General features: G+C 45.0%; 1 protein-coding gene across 1 annotated transcript in view; it reads right to left on the bottom strand.

Moving 5' to 3' along the window:
• rarga (retinoic acid receptor gamma a) overlaps positions 1-22,810 on the bottom strand; it is a 37,166-nt gene extending 14,356 nt beyond the window's left edge. The window contains 2 exon segments of the mRNA XM_080469858.1: positions 15,137-15,473; positions 22,669-22,810. Coding sequence (XP_080325984.1) covers positions 15,137-15,305 — 169 coding nt within the window. The 5' untranslated portion in view covers positions 15,306-15,473; positions 22,669-22,810.
• Positions 22,811-23,433: the final 623 nt, after the last annotated feature.

The raw sequence follows: 23,433 nt of genomic DNA, 5'->3' as shown, positions 1-23,433 counted from the left end.
GAGCCAACCCGTCAGTCAATAACACGGTGGTAACAGAACTTCTCTCTCCACATACAGATCACGCACGGCTCCAGACTGACATACACATGCACCTATATATGCTATTAGCAAATATACATGTGCAGGGCTGCATCACACGCTCACCAACAGGACAGTAAAGCCTTTCTCAGGTGGTTGCATCAGTCCAGCGCATGCACATTCGCACATAGTTTTCCCAATTGCCCACGCCTTTGTACAAGGGAAAATGTGTTTGGCACACAGAGCTGTTCTCAGCAAACAGCTACAATAGCAGCAGCCATACATGGGTGTTAGGGTGGGCAGCCACAATACTTCTGTGACCAGCAGGCTCTTATGAAAGACTCACAAATGTCCCACATTTTCAGCTCAGTTAGAGATTATACAGAGAGGCAGGCTGCTGGCTTTAGTTGCCTCATTCACAGCCACTTTGATTATGCCGGGAACCAATATCAAGTGATCGGGATTCCTTGTTAAACAACTTGTCAGATGCTACCAAAGAAATTCATTCAGAAGGAGAAGGAAAACACACAGCCAGGCTGAGGGGACAGATTCAGTCGCTGCATGGCAGGCTGATGAGTTTTATTTACAGTGGTGTGACTGACGCTGCTAAGAGGCTATAAACTGCTCTTAGAGCTGAGCTGGATTCCAACACAGGCTTGAGGAATCCAGGCTGGCACATTGTCTGTCTTTGGATTTGACACAGCAGTCTGGGTGCCTAACGTCAGCCAAACAGACATGTAAACACTACATACATTGGCATATAGGAGTTCACATACAGATCCCACACATGCAGGCTCAACCTGACACTCTCTTTTTCTAATGCATAAGCAAAAACCAAACATGAAAGGAGGCTTGTGAAAGAAAGTTTAAGCTACTGCTCGGAGTGAATCAGTTTATTTATAGTCTGCACACCACCTTTTAATGGGTTCAGCTATTCCTGCAGGGCTGAGTGAGATCTGTGAACAAGGTGCTGTGATACTGCGCACAAGTTGATCTTATATTGCAAATTCAAACCTGTAATGTCCACTCTTTTTAATCATACATTACCATTTTCACCAGAAAGTTCCACTGTGATCAAGCTTTCTTTTGGAAGGGAGACCTGAACATGGTAGCTGTCACCATAAACAAAAAGATGAATTAAAGTGGACAAAACATGTTCAAGTAGCACAATAAATAAAGTTGTAGGTTTTCTGACTTGAGATGAGTTTACAACCAAGGTGCAGAGTATGGAGAGGCAGTTTTTCCTGAATCGGTTTTAAAAATAAGGTTATAGTGTAGTATACTGTGGCATTGATGCAAATTCATACATTTAATAATTTAGAAAAAAAAATTAGGAATCAGCTTTGTTCACTGCACATAAAAAGTCTACAAACAAAAAACAATATTTATTACACAATACAATCAGTACTTCTAAGTAAAGAAAACATTCTTTGAAACACTTAATGGATTGTAAAACACTACAATGCTGTTGCAGCTGTATTTTCTTTTTTTTTTTTAAGATAAACAACAGGGAAGTTTAGAGATTGAAAGAAAAAAAAATATACTAGTCTTTGCTTTGTTGTCTCACTTTTTCCAAACACTGTTTTTAGTTCCTCAGTTGAGTGAAAAGTGAAGGTTATTCCCTCAGTCATATCAATTACGTCTCAATGACCTTGGACCAGCTTAAGCTTTTAAACTTCAGCACACATTGTTTTGATATAATCTCAAAGCGATCAACAAGATTTATACCTATACTACACAAGAAACAATTTCTCATTAGAACAGCAACCATGGCGCTTGAGGTCTCCTTCATTCTCCCACATACACACCACCCCCTAACCAAGATACCACTATCTATTCCCAGTCCTGCCCCCTCAGGCATTCTAATCTTTTAATTGAATCTTTTGTAATTATAATGAAATAACTGCGGACTTCTATCAGGGAGAAAATGATCGGGCCAGAATGTGCCAGCGGTCACAGGAAGCTCTTAATTCTCTGCCAATGCTGCAGAGATCTATACCCCCATTTCAATTAGCTCCTCGATTCACATTTGAACAGCACATTAAGGCAAAACAAAGGGGCGTGTGTCCCTGTGTGTGTGTGTGTGTGTGTGTGTGTGTGTGTGTGTGTGTGTGTGTGTGTGTGTGTGTGTGTGTGTGTGTGTGTGTGTGTGTGTGTGTGTGTGTGTGTGTGTGTGTGTGTGAGACTACACACATAGTGACAAATTACTCTGGCAATCTGTTACTGCGGTGTCAGGCTCTTGTGAACATCACAATTAATATCCAAACTGGGCTCAAAATCCTGGAGCTCCCCGTGTGTTTTGGTGAGAAAAACACACTTTTCCCTTCTTGTGACCCTGGAGAACTGCTAATTGTAATTGCTTCATTTTTCTAAGCAAATGAACATTGACAGAGAGGGGATTGGTCTGCACAGGCTCTCTCAAATGGCTTCCTTGGCCGTTGACTAATTCAGTTCTCATTGACGTATGACTAAATCAGTGTCCATTACCCTTTACGTGTAGGGCAGTTCAGATGTATACCCGCACCATGGCATAAGGCACTTAAGAGCATTACACAAGCCAAGCTGGTTGAAAGGGGTCTCCTTTTCAGCAAGCTGACAAGGCCACCACACATGCAGCAGATCTGACATTGGCCAGGCTGTAGCCTCTCACTAACCTCTGACATTGAGGTCTCCCACTGGTGAACAAAAAACAGGAAAACTGACCACACACTTTTAAGTCCTCCAATTGTCCCTGGCTAACAGCCAGCAGCAGTGACACTTATCACCACAGGAGATTTACTGCAGAGACAATAGGATACACTCATTTGGTGGCCGATCCAGGGGGACAAACATTGTGTTTGTTGCTTTTTTTCACCTTTTATCTGAGGAAAACTGGCTCGGTTAAGACTTGAGTCTTCTAATACAAGTGAATGTGTAGATGTTCCATTAATACCATTTGCACTAGGTAATGTATGGTTAAATATTATGTCAGGGCCAGGTGACTGTCTTTACAAACACATGGGTTATTTTAGTGTGCACTGCTTGTGTGAGTGTGGCATCAGAAGCCAGACAGGTCTCTCTGTTGTGCAGCTGGGCAGGCCTAATGAGATATCAGACTCAAACATCAATTCATCAGCTTCATTGATGAGGACAATGAGGGGCAACTGCTTCAGTAAAGAGAGGCATTATGGCTCCTCGTGCAGGGATAGGGTGGCCTTGTTTACAAAGGTTATTGGGCACAGAGGGCTTGAAACAGTACACCACACCAGCCTCCACTTTGCTCTGCTCTGTTAGTCCCAGCTCCTGCACCCTCAGGGCAGCTTCTCTGGGCTTTTTTCTTCTTCTTCTTTGATTTTGGGGAACAAAGACCAAAGAGAAAAATGTACTTCTGGAATCCAGAGGCCTATTTTGTTTGAATGTGTGCATGTGTGTGAAAGGGTTAAAAGGAAAGGCCATAGAGGCCTGATTGATTAAATAAACAAATCTCATCTTGTTATCATCAGGGCTCCCCTAGCTAAGCAGAGCAGCAGGCTGGGCTGGCTGGAGTCCCCTCTGGCCTCAGCCTTCAATGACAGGGCATCTGTCTTCATTAAAGCTCAGCCAGTGTGCATGACGGCCACTGAAATGCTGGTGTCTTCACGATTAATGAAGACAGATGACTCCCCCCCAAGAGGCAGCAAAGAGGAACAAAAAGCAGGAGGATGAACAAACAAAAAAATAGAAAATATGTCACAACCAATCTCAAACGGCTTCCCAAAAGAACACAGTGAAGCCGTTCATGGGATTGCTTCGGCTCGTCTCATCGTGTTGATTGTTTTTCCACTGTCATATCTGGCTTTGCTCCGTCCACACTTCTCCCACCATACCATGCTAACACACACACACACACACACACCCCCACTCCTTTTCCACTCTCACACACTCTCTCACAGCAGTAGCAGCCCCCTGGAAGTGTATGGAAATTGACCCCAGTTGTTGTTAGAGTCAGAGCCTTGTCTGAAGTCAGAGGCAAAAGAAGGGAGGGGGGGGGGAAATGAGGTGGACCGAGAAAAAGAGCAAAAGAGAGAAGAAATAGCTGTCCCTGAGCTTTCTCAAGACTTTGTATGAAGTCTTTTTAAGTCAACCATTTATTCAGTAAATAATTCATATACTTATTAATGCATGGCTGTTGGATGTGGAATATCATTATCTAAGTATCCAGAAGCATAAATAAACATCTGACTTATGGAGGCTGCAGTAGCTTTCACAAAAAAAAAATTGCGATTTTAAATCTGACCACATTTGCAGTTAAGTTTTAATGAGAATAACGACAGAAACCAAACTTCCCACATACTGTAGTCTGTCGTTCGAACATGTCACGGGTTTTTCGCTTCCTGTCACTCATCAAATCTTTCCCTCTTTCTAGTAGGCAGCACCTGGCAAGGTCAAACCTCAGGTGGCTCACAATGTCACTGAAACTTGACTCTGTCGGCACACACACACACACACACACACACACACACACACACACACACACACACACACACACACACACACACACACACACACACACACACACACACACACACACACACACACACACACACACACACACACACACACACACTATCATAGCAGAGCTACTTTCAGATGGCTGAGTAGTGAGACAGTGGAGAGGAGAGGAGACTGTCTGTCCCAGGCTTTTCCTGTGCTGTTCTGTAGCCCCTGACAGCAGCCCCCTTGGCTGAGCCCTGAGGGGTAAACAAGCCAGCAGAGAGGGAGGGAGAGAGACAGAGAGAGAGAGAGAGAGAGAAAGAGAAAGAGAGAGATGATTGTGTCATACAAGAAATCCAAACAGGATGCCACTTACATTGCAGGCTGGCACTGCCTGTCCAGGCGAAGGGGTCCAACCCCGCAAAGAAGGGGCTTGCCTTCCGCAGCATGCATGCACCGCGGCTGGTGACATCATAGAGCTGTCGGGGGCCCATTCCCAGAGCCTCCATGCAGTCAAACATGGTACCCCCCACCCTCTGCAAAAAAATCACTACGAGCTGTGTGTCCTGCCTGCGTCCTGCCCCGCTGCCTCCGCTCACGTCACTGCTGCTGAGGCAGTGACAACAACACAGCAGCAGCAGCAGCAGCAGCAACAGCTATCAGGATTTGCTCCCTTTTCCTTCCCTCCCTTCACACTTATCTCTTGCTGTCACTCTCGCTCCGCTGTCCTTTCCTGCCGATGCTGGAGTTTCCCTCTTCCCCTCCTCAGCTGGAATGCAGATCTGATTCCTGCTTGGCTGAGCTGGGCTGAGCTGAGCTGAGCGTGGCTCTCACTCACTTCTCTCCCCCTGCCCTTGAGTTAGCTGCTCCCAGTCTGCTGTAACAGACCTAAATAACAGCCTCTCACAGCTCTGGTTGAGCCCCAGACACGGCGGAGCGAACCAACTGCCTCGACATGACGCTCTGAGAAGGGGGTGGAGAGAAAGGGAGAGAATGCCAGAGAGGGAGGGATAGAGAGAGAGAGGAACCCAAGAGGGAGGGAGGGAGAGGGGGCCGTCCAGCAGAGCCTGCTCTGGAAGAAGAAGTGATTGGTTTAGAGGACAAAACTTTATTCTCATTCCTCTTGTGCGTTTTCTCTGCTCTGTTTTTTGTGTTTCATATTTCAGCCCCGAATGCAAACAAACACAGCCACCCCCTGCCTCCCATCATCTCTCCCATTCAGATCTGCTCGCTGTCTCTGCCGGTCTTCACACTGCACCTCCCCCTGTTCCCTGCAGTAAATATGAGCCCCTTCCCCTCCCTTCTCTGAGCCCCCGTCTCTAATCATAACCATATTAAAGTCCAGCCACTGGCTGGGTGTGTATGTGAGATTGTGTGTGTGTGAGTGTGTGTCAGAAAGGGAGCCAGAGACAGAGAGAGAGAGAAAGAACATTGTGCTGTGGTTGAACCCAGAAACCAGATGCCAGGGCAAATCCCTCCCTCCTCTCTGGTCTGTTTGAGGGAACAGGGGATGGGCAGTTCTTTTCTGTTTCTCCCTCTGGAAGTGCTTTAACAGTGATGAATGAGTGCTGCCTTGCTCAATCCCTGCAGCGCATTCACACAGACAAAATACCCCCCCCAATATACAAACACACCATGTGCTGGACACACTTCACACAGGTTCACTTGACCTTGTTTTTGATTTATATTTTGAGAAAAATCCGTGCAAAGTAATAGGCAGAGAGATGCAAGGAAGCAATCGGAGCCATACAATCACACTGATTCTAAAAGCACCTCAATAACAATGCGTTGAGTAGATTCCCTCATCAACATGTACCTTCATTTAGTCTTCCTCAACAGTGGCTGTTCTGTGCATCGATAGAAAACAATTCAATTTAAAAAATAGCAGTGCCCTCACAGTGACAGTAAATCAAAACGAAATCAATAGGTGGTCTGCGGTCAATAAAAAAGCCTGTCACTGGTCCTAACTGTTGCACAGCAGACGGATAGACTCTGGCTGGGCTAAAGCAAACAGCCTGATACAATGGAAGATATATGATAATAGAATGGCTTTAGTCTGTGAGCTCTGCACATTCATCTCCCCCTGTCAAACCAGTACAAGTGGTACAGCCCAGCAGGCAAAAAAGACACCATTTCCTGTCAATCTGTGCTGCTGGCTACACTCTCCATAAACACACTGTGCCCTGCCTCCTCCCTCCTCCCTCCTCCTCTGTCTAACACTTCACTCTTTTTCCTGTCTCGTGAAAGAAACCATGCTTTCACGTTTCTGGCTATTCTGAATGATTTTCATTACAATGTTTATTGACCCGAAAACTTTTCCTCCACTTGATACCCCTTGATTATTTTCTTAAGCTGGCACACACCCACCACACACACACACACACACACACACACACACACACACACACACACACACACACACACACACACACACACACACACACACACACACACACACACACACGCACGCACACACACACACACACACTTAATAGCTCTTTTGTTGCATCAAACAGTAAACAACATCAGTAGTTTTTATGTGTTTCTTCATACAGCTGTCAGGTCATAAAAAGGAAGCTTTATGACAGCCAGAATAGGACACTGTGGCTGGATTACAAACTGTTATCTACCGGAGATGTCACTGCTAACTGTTTGCTGCAAAAATCTTTTTATAAAAAAATCTTTTTCTACCTCTCCACCCATGTATGTGATCCCCCCCCCCCCCCAAAAAAAAGTTCTCTGGATGCATTTCAGATTAAATCATCACTGCCTGGAGTCCCGTTTTTATGATCTACAAGCATTCTTCTCACACTCGTCTTTCGTCTCCTTCCTGTCTTTTTTCCCCCCGTCCTCACTGCTCGTTTCATACAGCATCCTGGAAACTAAAAACTGGCTAATCCCCTGGTGCTCAAATGTACTATGTAACATCGGCGGTGTTTGCCAGGGCTGTTCTCTGGACCGGGTGAGCCGCGCCGCAGTCAATTTATAATATCGTGTGCTCACACTTGAAACTCCTTTGTTTTTCGAGATTTATGGACCCTATCCGATTCCCCTGGTTTTGACATTTGTTTTTTACTGTGTTTGAGACTATAATTCAGACCACTAACCCCAGGTTCTCCACATATTGGCAGGCAGCATCGTGAGCTGTGACTCTTCCAGGGCTTCACAGGCTTTTGCAGAGTTGAGTTCAGTCATCTAATCTACACATACTCTATACTCCTGCTGACCCAGGCTGGTCCCAGCCTCCCCTCCCTCCTCCCCTTCCTTCCCCAGCCAGAGAGGTTGAACTCCAGAAGAAACCCCCACTGGGCCACTAACTTTCCCCCCAAACTTATCCTGCCCTCCCTCGTTCTCTGGCTCACAAGTCTCTCCATCGGTCTCCTTAATTCTCTCACCCCCCCTCTGTTTCTGCAAATACTCTCCCCATTTCATCAAGTTCCCTATGGCCATTTTTTCCTGACTGCGTGATTTGTTTTAGTTGACAAAGTTCTCTGCTTTTGTTTCTGGTTTTGGAAGCGTTTCATTTTCTGTGACTGCCAGCTCACTGGTCACTTTGAGTCGACTTCTGCTTTCAATCACGGTGAACTTCAAGGATTAGATCCACTTTTTAACACAATCAAAAATGTTTTAACTTTCCTTCACTGATACTATTTTTACAATAATGTCTCACACCTTTATTGACAGCTGGACAAAGTCTGCTGGGAGCACCATGTGGGCCGGAGCCCATGAAAATGATTCTTTACCACCGTCTGACACTCCGATGCCGATTACAGATAAGACGTATACAGCACATTGTTGCCACTTCCTCTGTGTACAGTCATGCAGGTTCCAGCCGAGCCGTCAACAGTGCAGCAGTGTGTGAGGTAATAAAGACGAGCCTTTGAGCTTAAATGCAGCACTGTGATTTTGAAAGGAATGTGGAGCTTTTCCATTTCTGATGTGAGCATGAGTGCAGTGTGTGGACATGCCGAAACAGATTGTCGGTGATGATAGAGACACTGAACACCAGCCCAGAGGACACCCTCCCACTACAGGCAGATTCAGGTTACGCAGCACACACATACACATACACACACTAGAAAAAAAACCAACATATCCCTTAAAGGTTGGTTTTTTTTGCCTTTTCTTTCTACTTTTGACTGGTAGTAACATAGATATCCAAACCAATCAATGCTGCATTGTTTTAAAGTAAAAAAAAAACAAAAACATAATAATGATAAAAAAGCTCATGATTTTTTGAGTTCCTAACAAAAACAAGGCACAATGCCAGCTTTTTTTTTGCCCCTCATGGCATTACATCAACTGCTCCACCAGCCAAACATTTTACATGTTCCCCTCTGACATGACATGTAATCTTATCCAGTCATCCAGCGCGCTCTCACAGCACATGTCTGTATGGGATACCTGATGTGTCACCGAGGAGAGACGTGTTGAAAGTAAAGCGCCACTTCTGAGAGAGCCCACTGCCTGACGGCGGCCATGTTCACCTCTGTTCCCATACCGGTCCCACCGCCGGCCGAACAGAGCTACTTTTTAGACTGTTATCAGTTTTGGCCATCTTTCAGCAAAGTCTTTTTCACTCTCTGTCTCCTACTCTCCCTCTATCTACACTGTCATGACATTTTGCTACCCGTGTTTTGCGAGCTGAGGGGGAAAAAAAAAAGGACATTTCTTTTAGTTGTTGGGCCAAAAATACAAAGCCCTGGCTGATTCGAAGACCTGCCTTGTGCCGATGCGCCCTCCCACGGCCTTCGAAGAACCCAGCCTCTCTTTCTCGCCATTGCATGCTTTTAGTCTTGCACGTGCCCACAAAACACAAAACACACCCCTCCCATTTTTAATAGTAGCCTCTTTATCTTCATCTGTCATTGTGTCAGAGCTGCAGTACACAGAGCCATGGCCTCTGCCTCACCACCGAGCACTGCAAACTCGTCGTATTGCAAAAGTTTCCAGAACTTAAGTCAAATTGGCTCCAACTCTCAGAGAGGGATAACATGAGGAAATCCAAGGTGATGGCTGAGAAGGGGGGAAAAAAAGGAGAGAACAAGATGAGTGCAAAGAACTGAAAAAAGTGCATGAGCCAACAGGGTTTAGGTGGAAAATCATCAGAGGGGCAGATACTCTTCTCACTATCATTTTCACAAAAACTCCTTCACTGGGTGCTTAAAGTGTCAAGAAAAAAATACAGTGGGGCTTTCTGGCTATTTTCCCTCCTTGGCTATTGAATTGTAGCCAGCACTGGTTTCAAAAATAAAAAAGTGCAATGTGAGGGAATTGATTTCCAAAAAGGCTTGGAGTCCCTCAGAGAGCTGTCATCTAGAGGCTAGTGGTCGCCAGGGGAGATGAAAGCAGGGATGTCAGCCGATGCTGTTTATTAAAGCAGAGGAGGCTCCGGTCTCACTGATACATCAAGGACGCAGCCAAACAGCGATGCACAAGCTGTCATCGCACACAGGCAGCACATAAATGGTCCAGTCCTAGCATTGCTAATTTGCTATGTAGATCATGGTCACAGGAGCGGAGATGCCATTGAGCAGATGGCTCAATAAGAGCACTTTTTTTTTTTTTTATGATTAACTATTCAGATCATTAAACACTAGGGTCGAAACTCAACAATGCTCTCAGGTTTTAGGGTGGAAAGTGGATTTTCCAAATTTTTAATGTGACACCATTTTTCAAGAGTGTTGCTAAATGTGAACGACACAATCATGCATTCACAACCAGCGTGTGCAGAAAAAAACCTTTCCAATATTTTTAATGCAATAAAAATCTCTTTAAAGCAGCCATTTTAGTGGTTTTACATGCCTGATACAGTAAAACATGCCCATCAACCCATTGTCTTTGATAACACTAAAGTAGGACTGCCCCTGATTTATTTAAGGTTTTTAATCAGGCTCTAACCGTGTGACAAAGTTATTAGGAAACAAGTAATACAATTGTCTTATCTTATCTTACAATTGTAAAGTGATTATTGATAAGAAACTGGCAGAGGATAAACCTTCCTTCAGTGCACTGATAACTTCCTCTTCCAAGGTTTAAAAGGATTATCGTCCAAATGCTCTTATCCTTTCAGTAATAAGTAATCCTCAGTGCCGTAGATCACTTGTACTGATACACATCTCGTTAAATAATGACCAAGAGCCTTTTTTATTATTATTTTCCTGCAAATTTTAAAACGGCTTTAATTGAAAGGTTTTTCCTTTGTCAGCCTTCTCGCTTTCCGACTGCACAATAAATCTCGGGAAGCTCAGAAAATGCCACTCGGACTGACAAGAGGTCAGAGAGGAATTGACTTTGCTCCAGAGAGCAAACAATAAAGCGAACCCTCAGGTGTTTCAAAAAGCCTTTCAAACGAGAGGTGGCATCACAGGTTGTGAGGAACACAGAAGAAGAGCAAAGCGTTACGTCTCCTATGTGGAGGTGAAGCTTGAGCCTGATATAAAGTGAAGGATACCAGGGTGAACCTTATTGTTTTCATATCCATACATAGATCACTTTCTCTTCCGTCTCCCTCCCCTCTTTCAGATGCACAGCATACCCACATAAGGACACACATGCGCACCCAGTTAAATCCAAACTTACACCATCTAACAGCGTACCGCCCTGCCCACCTCCATCAAGGCTGGGCTGAAACCCAGCACTTCAAACCATATGAAAATAAATAAAATGGTACAATGTGCTGTTTGTGCTCCGCTTCGCCGACAGTGGAGGAGGCTTCGCTCCGCTTGTAGACATCCTTCCCTGCTGTCCCTCTCCTCCATTTAAAAAGTTCTCTGTTCCTCTCGTACCACATTTCCCACCAAAATGGCTCCTTTACGCAACTCCCCAAGCTCTCTAAGCCAACATGACCTTCTGGAGTGTGTGTGTGTGTGTGTGTGTGTGTGTGTGTGTGTGTGTGTGTGTGTGTGTGTGTGTGTGTGTGTGTGTGTGTGTGTGTGTGTGTGTGTGTGTGTGTGTGTGTGTGTGTGTGTGTGTGTGTGTGTGTGGGTGTGTGTGTGGGTGTGTGATTTTAAGAATGCAATGGGTGTTTTTAATTATGTCACTCTGCATGAGGATATTTATTTCTGCTGGAACATTTGAGTCCATTTCACAGCCCGTCTGAGCGAGTTGGTTATGAGTAAATATGTATGAGCTTCTCTACCCACACACACACACACACACACACACACACACACACACACACACACACACACACACACACAATCCAGTATGATAATGTTGGTGAGTGTGCAGGGTACACAGATTCGAGCCGACACACACTTTACATAAACAGCTGTTCACTTCATCTCCACTGGAGGCACAGCTGGGCCACGATGAGGAACTTTTACACAGGTTTCAACATGTTGCTCGCTCTGTTCTACTAATACGGTGCTTTTAATCACATCTTACTGTGACAAAGGTCAGACACCCATTTATCGAGCCTCTCATTAGTGCTCTGTCTACATCAGTCAGGAAAATCCTCCAAATTATGGCATGAATGGAAAGTTTGAGCCCAGCTGAAGACTTTAGATTTTGGGCCAGACCATGTGGGCTGAAGGAAATGACCTACTAGCTTCTCAAAACATCCCTGTGGCTCACTTTGGGGCCAGGGCTCTGGCCCTGATCGGTGAAAGCTTAGAGAGGTGTTTCAGGGCTCAGTGATGATGTTATCATATAGTAAGTGGCCTTAATGGACTTCCAACTGTTTGTTTGAAGAGTTCCCATAATGACAGGGATAAACTGATAACAGCCTCCCTACACACTGCACAGAGAGCCATCAGACCCTCTCATGGATGAACAAACGCCTTTGAGCTTTCATTCAGATATGAGCTGCGAGGACACGAGTCTCGTGTGCTCACATGGTCACTTGACTGAAAAGTTGCCTCTTTGACTTACGCAACAAATGGGAAGAAAAGTCTACTTTTCGAACATGAGCAAACACAGCGTGTTCAGCCCATCCGGATCTTCTCTTCTCCTCGTCTCTTCCCACCACCGTGCAAAACAGGTATTTCCAAAGACACTCTGGTGCCAAAACACAGCGCCGCCACGGAAGGTGCTTCGACAGGTCGGCACGGCGTGCACGCCCAGAACAGGTGGGTGTCACCTGGGCTACCTTTTCTCACAACAATCACACACGAAGCTCTGAAGCTAAGCGCGAGTGAGCAATGCAAAGCTACTGACTACACATACACACATACACAGTGCTGCTCCCTTTATGTGGAAGGTATTTTCTCAGTCTGGCCTACAGACAAGCCTGACAACAATGAGCAGGACTGTTAAGCCAACTCCTGGAAAAGACGTAGATGAAGACCAAAAAAAACAAAAAAAAAAAAACACACAGAGAAACAGGGTCTGGGGAATGTCCAAACCAAGGCCTTTTGTCTTCCCCGCTAACATTTAAGAGAGAAGGGAATGAGACTGCTGTCAGCAAAATGACTTGTAACATTCCTAGTCAAGGGATACACCAATAGGATGTTTTAAAAGCTGATAAAAACAACAAGAGTTTTCCGCTGAATGGCCAAAATGTACACTGATACTAATTGCTGAGCTTTTGTATAAACTTGAAGACAAGCAGTGTGTAGTAGAGGTTGAAAGTGTTCGAATTACTCCTTTTATTTATCAGTCGAACAATTTCTATGTAACCCTGTATGTTCCTTACTGATTATTTACTAATTACTAAAGAAAAATGTAAGCTGGCTCTTGCTAAATATGTTTAGCTTGGATTTAAAACATTATGACAACAATGTTTGGGGTTTGGCATAAAGACATATTATAAGTCACTGGTTCCGATAAAGCATTAAGTGAATTGAAAAATACGAATTTAAACACAAAGGTGGTTTGAAATAGCTAATATAGAGGAACTTAAAAATGTCAATCTTGATAAATGAAGCTGAGTTGAAGCAAATTGTCACTATGATCTCGACTTAATCTTTGACCCCCGCCTTGTTTAATCCCTGACAGAGAGCTTATGCCAAATAGCTGCGGTCCTTAACCCTTGTGAACGATACTAATGCCAGCGTGGATGTGTCAGTACAAGCAGTCATGTATGAAGCTCCGCTCGTTGCCTGCGTCTGTTTGTGCTTTCATACTTGTTTTTTGTTTTAACTCATGCCAGCGTAAAAACCAAAAAGAATCCATCTGTCAGTGCGGTGGGATTTCTTCCTGCGTAAAGGGTATGTTTCTAGTTTTTAGATAAAAGAAGTGCTGTGTGAGAGAGAGAGAGAGAGAGAGAGAGAGAGAGAGAGAGAGAGAGAGAGCAGAGTCTCTGATGGTGTTTGCCTGTGTGTATTCATGTGTTTTTCTTGCAGGGTGTGTTCTTGGATTCCACCACACCAGGACATTACCCCCAGGTGCTCTCTCTCTCTCTCTCTCTCTCTCTCTCTCTCTCTCTCTCTCTCTCTCTCTCTCTCTCTCTCTCTCTCTCTCTCTCTCTCTCTCTCTCTCTCATATGCTCTTGCTCTCTCGCTCTGGGTCTGTGAAAATACCTTGAGGATTAGGTGGGCAGCAGTGGTGAGAAGGAAGGGGGGGTGAGGTAGTGATTGACGGCTGAAAGGCTGGAGAGGTGCTCAGGCATGCTGTGGTGGGGGACTGCACACACAGGGCAGGGGGGCTCGCGGGCTCTGCACTCAGCTGTTGCCACCCACACCCATTATTAACCCTCCGCCACCTACCACCCACCTCCACCACCTGCCACCCTTTAACACTGCACCCATATCACATTACAAACAACTTCTTTACCTTTACCTTATGTATTTACTTGCTATTTGTTTGTTTCACTCCCAAAATCCTCGTCAGCAAATTGTTCTTGCAGTGGTTTCATGTAAAAGTTGATCTCTGACCTGGAATCCTGTTGTTGATTAGTGGTTTTGAAACAAGCAGGTGTTTTCAACAATGAGCAATGTATGTCGGCAGCGTGTGTCTAATCTTGCTAGTTTTTGCATGACAGAAAAACACTCTGGATTGCCAACAATCTCCTCTTTGTACTCTGTGCTCCATATATCATCCGGTGTTTAGTGCTGCAGAATACAACAGTGCCCCCTGTGATCGAGCCTAAAACTACAAGTCTGAAATTAAAGGCGCATGCTGTTGTGATTTGAGTCCTGAACTCAGCTCATTTGGTCTTTCACGAATAATTGCGTGTGGTGTGCCGAGGCTGGAATAAGTGTCCAAACTTATGGGTCGTCTGCTTCACAAAAGCTCTGAGAGGCAGACACACACATACACATACACACATGGAAGTACACGTGCGCACACACACACACACACACACACACACACACACACACACACACACACACTAGAGGAGGCAGAACCAGAGTTTGTGGTTACAACCTCACCATCTACAAGCATGACGTATTTAAAGAAACCACACGAGCAGTATAATCATTGTATTGATGAAAGTGGACTTTTTTCCCCCCATGGTGTCTTTGGGGGATTTCTTTTCCCTTATACCCGATGACTCTTTCTATATCACAAACAGACCTGAAAGTTTTCCATTTCCACCAAATTACACATAATGAAGTGTAATTTAAACAGCAGTTCCTCTTTCCAGTGCATGTTCAAATTGTTTAATGTGACTTGACTGAAATGAAGCTAATGACTACATATGTAGTCCGAACTGAAATGGAAAATGATACATGAGAGGAGTGGCAAGTCAAACACACAAACGATGATGAAAATGACTTACAGAGGGCGGCCATCTCCTTGGGCAGGTCAGCCCCGAACCGCCCAAACAGGCTGCTGTTGGCCAGCAGGTCGAAGGGGGAGTGGCTTCGCATGGAGTTGAAGGGGAACGGGTAAACAGCAGGTGGAAAGCCGGTCATGTGACCCACCTGCTGTTCCCTGTTGGTAGCCATCACGACGGTGCACCCCTGGGGTCCGTGGCAGGCCGCTGGGTGAAGGCGACGGCTCTGGAAATCCTCAGCTATGTTGAAAACTCAATCCTTTAGAAGACTTAAACGTAGGGCCTCTGGTCAATAGAGGAGAGTCCGACACCACTTTAGCAGAGTCATCCAGTCACTTTTCTGAGGGAGAAAAGAAAAAGAGATTTGTTTTACGAATACATTCGCCACATAAAAAGCGACTAAGTGTTTCCTGATTGGCTCAACATGACGATACATGGATGCTGTTTGGATTCCACAAGAGCAGTTCACCTTGTATCAACTCTGAATTCTGGGACGAAGAATAGTTTATCGACAGTATTAATGTAAGAAGGATGTGTAAACTTCATACCAACAGGTATGAGGGAATGGGAAGGAAAAAGGAAGCTAAAGTAGGAGGTGGACGGCGTGAAGCATAACAGATAAAGACATGAGAGGGAAAAAAAAGTGAACGAGTGAGCTGGAAGAGGAAAAGCCAGAAAAACTGGAACTGGGCGAAGGGAAAAGAAAATATGAAAGAACTTTGGAAAAAGTTATAACGGGGAATACGCAAGAGAGAGCGAGAAGGAGGAGGGAAAAAAAGAGAAAGAGAGAGAGAGAGAGAGAGCTCTTGTTCCTGCAGTTTTGAAGAGCTTCCAGACTTCCACAGTGATTCCAGGCTATGCCATATGATTTAAATCACCAGAACTCTACTATAAAGACCTCCTCTGTTCCTGCTGCCAGCCTAGCACAGCAGCCTGCCTCTTTGCCTCTTTCCCCTAGGACCAGAGGCCCAGACACGGGGTCCAGAGCATGAAGGGGTGGGGGGTGGGGGGTTTGATGGGTAGGGAAAATGAGATCCACTGATTGCTAACTGCTGCTGTCACTTCCAACTATCTTCTTCTGAGGTCAGGCTCCCATCCCACAGAGTCATTTTGGCTTGAACCTCCCGCAGCCCTCCGTCGGTTTGACTCCACACGGGAGGCAGAAACAAGTCAGGCTCATGTGTGGACAAGGCTCCAGTTCTGTCTCATGGTTGACTCTTAGTACAAGGAAAGGAAATAATAATTACGTAAAAGATAAGGCTTTCCAATTTCTCTTTTTTTACCCCCGTTTTTTTTTTCCCTAGAGTGATTTCGAGAGTGGGTGGTGTGATCAGTTTGTTTTTTAAATGTGGCTTTGAAAAAGCGCAGAGCCAAGGAATTTGGAACTGCTGTGGCTTGTGAATTTGGGAGAGAAGACGGGGAAAAAATCTTGGTAATGAATTCGGTATAAACAAAGAAATGAGGAGAGGAAAAAAAAAAAAGATCTGAGGCTGAACTGGTGAACTGCTGAACTGAGCGAAAAAACATAGAGAACAGTGACAGGGTCTGGGCACTTGGGGGCACTAGGAGGTGGCGCCATGCCCGGGAAAAAAAAGAAGAAAAAAAAGGAGTACTTTCCAAGATGCACACATATGCACCACACACTCTCAAACACATACACATGCAATCAAGCACTCAAAAACTCCACACGTCACATGTGTGAGAGAACCCTCTGACACACACACACACACACACACACACACACACACACACACACACACACACACACACACACACACACACACACACACACACACACACACACACACACACACACACACACACACACACACACACACACACACACACACACACACCTCCTAGCCCATGCCTTTTTTCCAGGGCTCTGGCTCCCTCCTTACCTCTCTTTCTGGCTCTTTCTCTTTCAACAGAGCCAGTTAATTACACCCTACTGCTGCAGGCAGCTTCAAACCACCACTAATTTAGAGTTCCATTACAGTAAACTGTTCCACATGTGCATCCAGGGCCCAGGCAGGCTCGGGTGGCCACGTTTCAGGAAGGAGCAGCCGCCGATAGGCACCCACCCCCATCCTGCCAGCACAGCCACACTGCCATCTTTCTTTTTCTTACTCCTTGTATTTCTTATATCTTTACCTTTTTCCGTCGTCAAAAACTCCTTTGACCCCCCCCCCCCCCCACACACACACACACACACACTCCCTGTCAATGTCAGACCCACCCGACATCTCTTATAATCATGTCCTTATATCCAATATTCTCCTCCATTTCCCCCACCCGCTCCCCATCGCTATCCTTCTACTGCTTATACAACTTGTACCATGACCCTGTGCAGCGGTTCCACTCTGTGGCGAACGCACAAAAACATCACTAAAGATTTCACAGTGAGCCTAATGGGAGAAGAGGTAGAGACTGGAAAAACAAAACTGCCAGCAACACACAGCCTCACAATGTGTATGTGTGTATGTGGTGTGCGCATGTGTGTGAGTGTGTTATGAGTATGAACTTGGCGAGCGTTTGGGCCGTTTGGATTTCTGCTTCAAGAACTCAAACCAGGCCCCATAAAGGCAGCAGCACAATACGTCTGCAAGTGCTGAGAGCGAGGGGGATATGAAAAAAAGGGAACTGTGTGAGAAAGAGAAGAATGACAGCAGAGAGTACAAATATACGCATGTGACTTTTATATTCCCACAACAGGAAAAAACATCATGTTAAACCCCCCCCACCCCCCCCCCCCCCCCCCTCCCCCCACCCACCCCCCAAAAAATGGAAGTTGAGGATCGTGACATCTTTGAAGAGGTGAAACCTACTGCCGGTCAAATCTGTAGATTCAATTGAACTGAAGGAGCAAAAAAAGGCTCGGAGACACAGCCTTTTAAAATAGAACCCAGTAACGTTACTCTCCCTAAACACAATAATGAATTAATAAAAGAGTTGGCGCCAGTGTTTTTTAATGAGTCACATCAGCCCAGCAGCTTTTTACAGAGCCATTTATGTTTTATGTTGGGTCCTGTGGTAGGCTCACTTCGCCAGCCCGTCTGGGGCTATAAGGGGATAAGGGGAATTTGAAGTGACCTCATCCCGTTAGCCAGGGCCAAATGGGCATGGAGGGCCTCCCTACTTCCCCTGAGCCTGGGGGGCACACAGGAGGCAGCAGGCGGCCTGGCAGGCGAGGAGCACCAGGGCCAGCGATGGGTGGGTTCACGGCTGCTGCAGGGACTTTCCATCATTGCCTAAGAGGTGTACTGTAGCAGTTTAAATTTACTTTGGTTGTTTCTGTAAACAGTGGAGTGTCAGAACTCACAGTAGTCCATCATGTTGAAGCAGACTCATTGGTTACACTTAAGATAATCCATTGATTTTATCAGGACAGGAGGCCGCGTTCAAATGAAATGAACTCAATCAAGGTGGCAATTTGGAGGCAGCGCTACAAGACGAGGCATGCTCGGAGACAGCGAGAGAGCCTCCTGTTTGCTGAGGTGGAGTTTCAACGGAGAGACGGAACACAAAAAACCACAAATTAATAAGAAAAAAGTGGCAGAAAGCGAGAGAGAGAAAGAGAAAGAGAGAGAAAGAAAACAGTTCCCACAGATTGAATGTCTGTCAAACAAAGGGTATCAAATCCTCTGTGAGTAAAACAACAATTGTGCCTTAACCGTTGTGACAGAGTCAGGCCCCTCAGGCAGCAAGAACTGCAGTCAAACATAACAAATAAATCACGGCATCTCAGGAAGCGCTGCGCCACACAACCAAGAAAGGCAGTTGGTCTTTTTCAGTCAGCACAAGAAAAGCACAAGGAAAACCACGGGTGATTACTCGGCGTATATGAGCAGGATTCTGGGTGCCACGACTCTGCCGGTTTGTTTACTGGTGGACGCTTTCTTCTTCCAGTAAGGGAGAGCACAAAGGAACATCTGTATACTGAGGTATCATCTTGTGTTTTTTTAGTTTTTTTCCCTAAGGTTTGCCCTTTAAAGTCACATTTCCACACACTCTTGAGAGTACTTTTTGTTTGGTTTTTCTGACTAAGAGTGAGCTCACGGGGTTTGTTGGGAAGCAATTCCAAACCTTTACTAGAAAGCCTGAATTGTAAGATCACAACCTCAAGATAAATGAATTGTGCCATGCACCCTGGCAAGAAAAAAAATAAATTAAAAAAAGCTTGGCAAAATCCTTCCCATTGCTCTTTTTTTCCACCGCTGACTTGCCCACTCCCGCTCAGCGTTTTGACAGAATATTGAGACGGTCTTCCAGGACCCTGCCTCCCCATCATCAACATCACAAAGTGATTTATGTTCGGTAACTTTGCAAAAGGAAACGACTTGAGTGAGAGTAGGACATGTTAGGTCTGTAGATAAAATCACACCTCCACAGCAGTTAAAACATTTCACAACCCATGTCCCGCTGCTGAGTTGACAGACTGGCTTTTCCAACTGGTTGAACATTTCGTGTCATTACTGCTGACTAATATGCCCACAAAGTGCCATCAAAAGCTTAACCACCAAATTAAAATGCTCATACTGAGACAGGATCATCAGTGCATTATTGGATAAAGTGGCTGGCGTCAGTAGTATTCTGGCACAGGAACTTATATTCACCATTATCTGATGCAAAGCTGACAGCTTCCAGTCTTTCAACAAGTGGCTGGCTAATGGCTTCGAGAAAGACACAGGGTGACAGATGGTTCAGTGTTTCCAAACAAACCTGCATTCCATTACCTGAAACTTGTTTGACATCTGCTTGGTCTTGGCATCGCACAAACACATATTTGCTTACAGCAACAATGCAAAGAAGCGCCACTGTTTAATTGTTTGTCACTTAAAGAAGTATCGGTTTCCCGAAGTGCCGCTGAAGAGTGTCAATCCCTCCCTTAAATGATTAAACGTTCATTTCAAACTCTTCACGGGGCTCTTTGGCATTTTTGTTTACCCTTAATTTAAGCTGTGTTGACTTGCAGCAGCAGCAGAAACCTTTGGAAAGAGTGAGAACTTGCAGTTTAATAAGACACAAAACACTTTGTGACATGATGAAGTCATCCTGACAGCTTGCTGTTTCCATGATGTGGTGGAGCTCTTTGGAAGGCTCAACATGGAGACTGTCAGCAACTGAGCTGAGGCAAAACAACAAAACACGCCACCATGGTAAAAAGGCAAATACAGATGAAGTTTTACAAACAGAGGGCAGAACAGGCCAGGAACAAGAACAAGAGCAGAAACTTCAAATTAGCAGCTGAGTGAACTTTAACGTTGGCACTTCTAATAAGTCTTGCATGGTAATTACTGAAGGAAAAGCTGCTGTGAACCCACTACAAAGGTGTTTCCCTTCCTTAAATCAGAGAGAAAATCTTCCTTTCTCCGCATAAAGCGCAGCATAATGGATGGATTTCACCAGCGCCGCCTTCAGCCGCAGGAGTTAAAGCAACACGACGAACATAAGCAGGCCCAAACACACACACACACGCAGGTCCAGCGTGCAAAACAACACACTTCCACACAGGTTTAACTGTGTGCCAAAAGATCTTTTAATGAGGGCTTGGAAACAGGCTGAAAGTATAAATCCTCACAATCAGAATGGCACACCTGTAAAAATAGACATAGGAAATGGTGTGCAGGTAGTTTCCTTGTTAATTATAGAGTGGTAGCAGGGAGCCCCTTGATTCCCCTAAAACCACCTGTCTAACCCCTCCCCGCCACTTGGCCTTAATTGCAATAGAAATTCCAGAAAGAGACAGGTATCAACAACTCCCTGATGTGCAGCTTGGAGTCATGCCACAAAGGAGGGCTGCTGGGAGATTTTGCAATGCGGGAGGATTTCATTGGTCAACTGTTGTTTTAGTGGTTCCCACAAAACTGCAGATTTATCTCCACGTACATAAACGCTGACACTGTTAAAACACTGGATGGATTTATGGCAGAAACAATTGAAACAACTGAAGTAGGAGCGTTTATCGTGATTACAAAAAGTGTTCATAATGCTTCCACGCTTTCTTTCATGACCTCTCAATCATGTCAGACATGCCTACGTTTGAGGCATGGTCAACTTGGAGGATGCCGCTAATCAGACAGCTGCCAAGGCGTGAGTAAGGCCAGCTCTTTTACGACCGTACATAAAACATTTCACCAATTCATGGCACTTATTCGTAGTGACAAATAGCACAATATATGAGAATTTTTGAGTGATATGTAGTTTGATGTGGAGATATTTTCAACAAAAATTAGAGATTGCTTGTGAAGTGAATGAAATCAATACAACGTAGGATAAGGTCATGACATACACTCGTCTAGAGTTATTGATTCATTAAAAACGGGCCTTGAAGACAGGCAGTGACCGTGTATTTAGAATGCAAAACTGCTCTGAATGTCCACAATGAGCTCTGCTTCTTTCACTCCAGATGTCACCGCTCTGTGTCAAATGACAGAGGAGGGCAGCGCAGATATCACCGGCCTGGCCTCGAGCAGACATCCCTCACTGGGCCGTGTGTTTGGGGGGGTTTCAATACACTTCAATCAAACAGTCCCTCACACTTACGTCAAGTCCACCAGGGGAAATAAGCTGTGGTCAGCAGGTGCACAGCCAAGCTGAAGGCTTACACCCACCGAGCGACCGCTACCGGAGCTTTAACTGAAACACGCTCCGACATCAGGTGCCTGATCTTTATCGCTTGTCGAATCACACAAGATCAAATTGGCCGTGCAGCACATGGCAGTAACAAGTGGAGCCTGTTAACCAAGCACAAATACCAGCCACAATAACGCGACATGCCGTTAACTACGAAAGTGATTAAACTTTCGAGTAAACTATGATCAGAATTGCAGGCACACCTCCCTCCACAGTGTCCACTGTTCAAAAACACAGAAAACAATGCCTCTCTTTTCCAAGTGTTCATATGTTGAATATAAAAAAACAAAACAAAAACAGGTCAGGGACTTGTGAGTCCTCTGGTGAATACGCATTCATACACTTCAAACACATGCAAGTGTGTACACATGAACACACACACACACACACACACACACACACACACACACACACACACACACACACACACACACACACACACACACACATGCTAATAATAAAGAGCTCCACAGGCGCTGGGTAACACTTGGAACACTCACTAATAAGCACATATGTGCACAGAGGCACACACACATGGTCAAGTATATTTTCGCATAAACTCAATGTCACTCAAACATTTAAAAATATTTGATTGGCAAAAGAAATGCCGCACACAAATAAACCTGTGTGTTTGTACGTTTTAGTGTTTATGTATGAAAAAGTGGTTGGATTCAGGAAGACGGTGATTAATAGTCTCAAAGCCTCCTCCTCAAGTGTCTTGCACACTCAGCCTCTGTCTTCAATTAAAAGTGTTGACCCATTCCAAAAAAAAAAAAAAAAGCCCAGTCTCTCTTTCTTTCTCCCAGTTTACAGACGGTGAAAGATGAAAAGGAAAACAAACTTGGATTAAAGTTACTGATTCCCAGTAGTTTCCTTTTTTAAGTAGTGAAGTTACTCACGAGCTCTCGTGTTGATCACGCAGTCGGACAGATGAAGTACTTGACAAAATGGTGTGATGAACGGAGCTAGCCAATGAGAAGAAGAAAAAAGATGTGTGCACGTTCAACAGAGTCCTTCTAGCAGCAGAGTCAGAGTGGCAGTGAGCCTCCCTCTCTCCCTCGCTCGCTCCCCCTCTCGCAACTTTCCTCCTCCTCCTCCTCGCTCTCAGTCGCTACCTCTTAAAATCACTCGTTCACTCCCCAAACACAGGCACACACTCACTCTGTCACTCACTAAGAAATAATTATACACCGATTCATAAAGCCTTCCTTTGTCACGTGACCCCGACACTTCAAATACACGGCACATTTTTTCACAAGCCACAAAATGCCTGGAGAGAGGAAAAAAGGCCCCGAGATCTAAAGTCTCTGTTTTTAATTCTATTTCACTCTCTCTCTCTCTCTCCTCTACTTCTCCTCTTTGTCTCTTGAGTGAGTTATTTGTTTATTCTACATCAACTTTCCGACTGAAAAGCTGGTTTACCTACAAACTGTTGGTGCGTGTTGGAAGACGGCACCTCGTCGAGCTCTTAGATCATTCACGTTTCATCAATATACTAAGTGAGTCAAGTTTATTAGGAGATGATGTTTTAGTATCCTGAGCAACACGGCTCATCCGTTTTATGTTGTTTTGATTGAACACAGACCCTGTTTAAATAGCAAGACAGTAGGTTTATTCTTTCAGGGACTTTCATGTTGTTTCACCGGCTCATTTGCCCCTGGTGT

The sequence above is a fragment of the Lipophrys pholis genome (genome assembly GCF_963383615.2).
Source record: "Lipophrys pholis genome assembly, chromosome: 8".
Taxonomy (NCBI): Eukaryota; Metazoa; Chordata; class Actinopteri; order Blenniiformes; family Blenniidae; genus Lipophrys; species Lipophrys pholis.
This window is presented reverse-complemented; position numbering and strand designations above follow the sequence as displayed.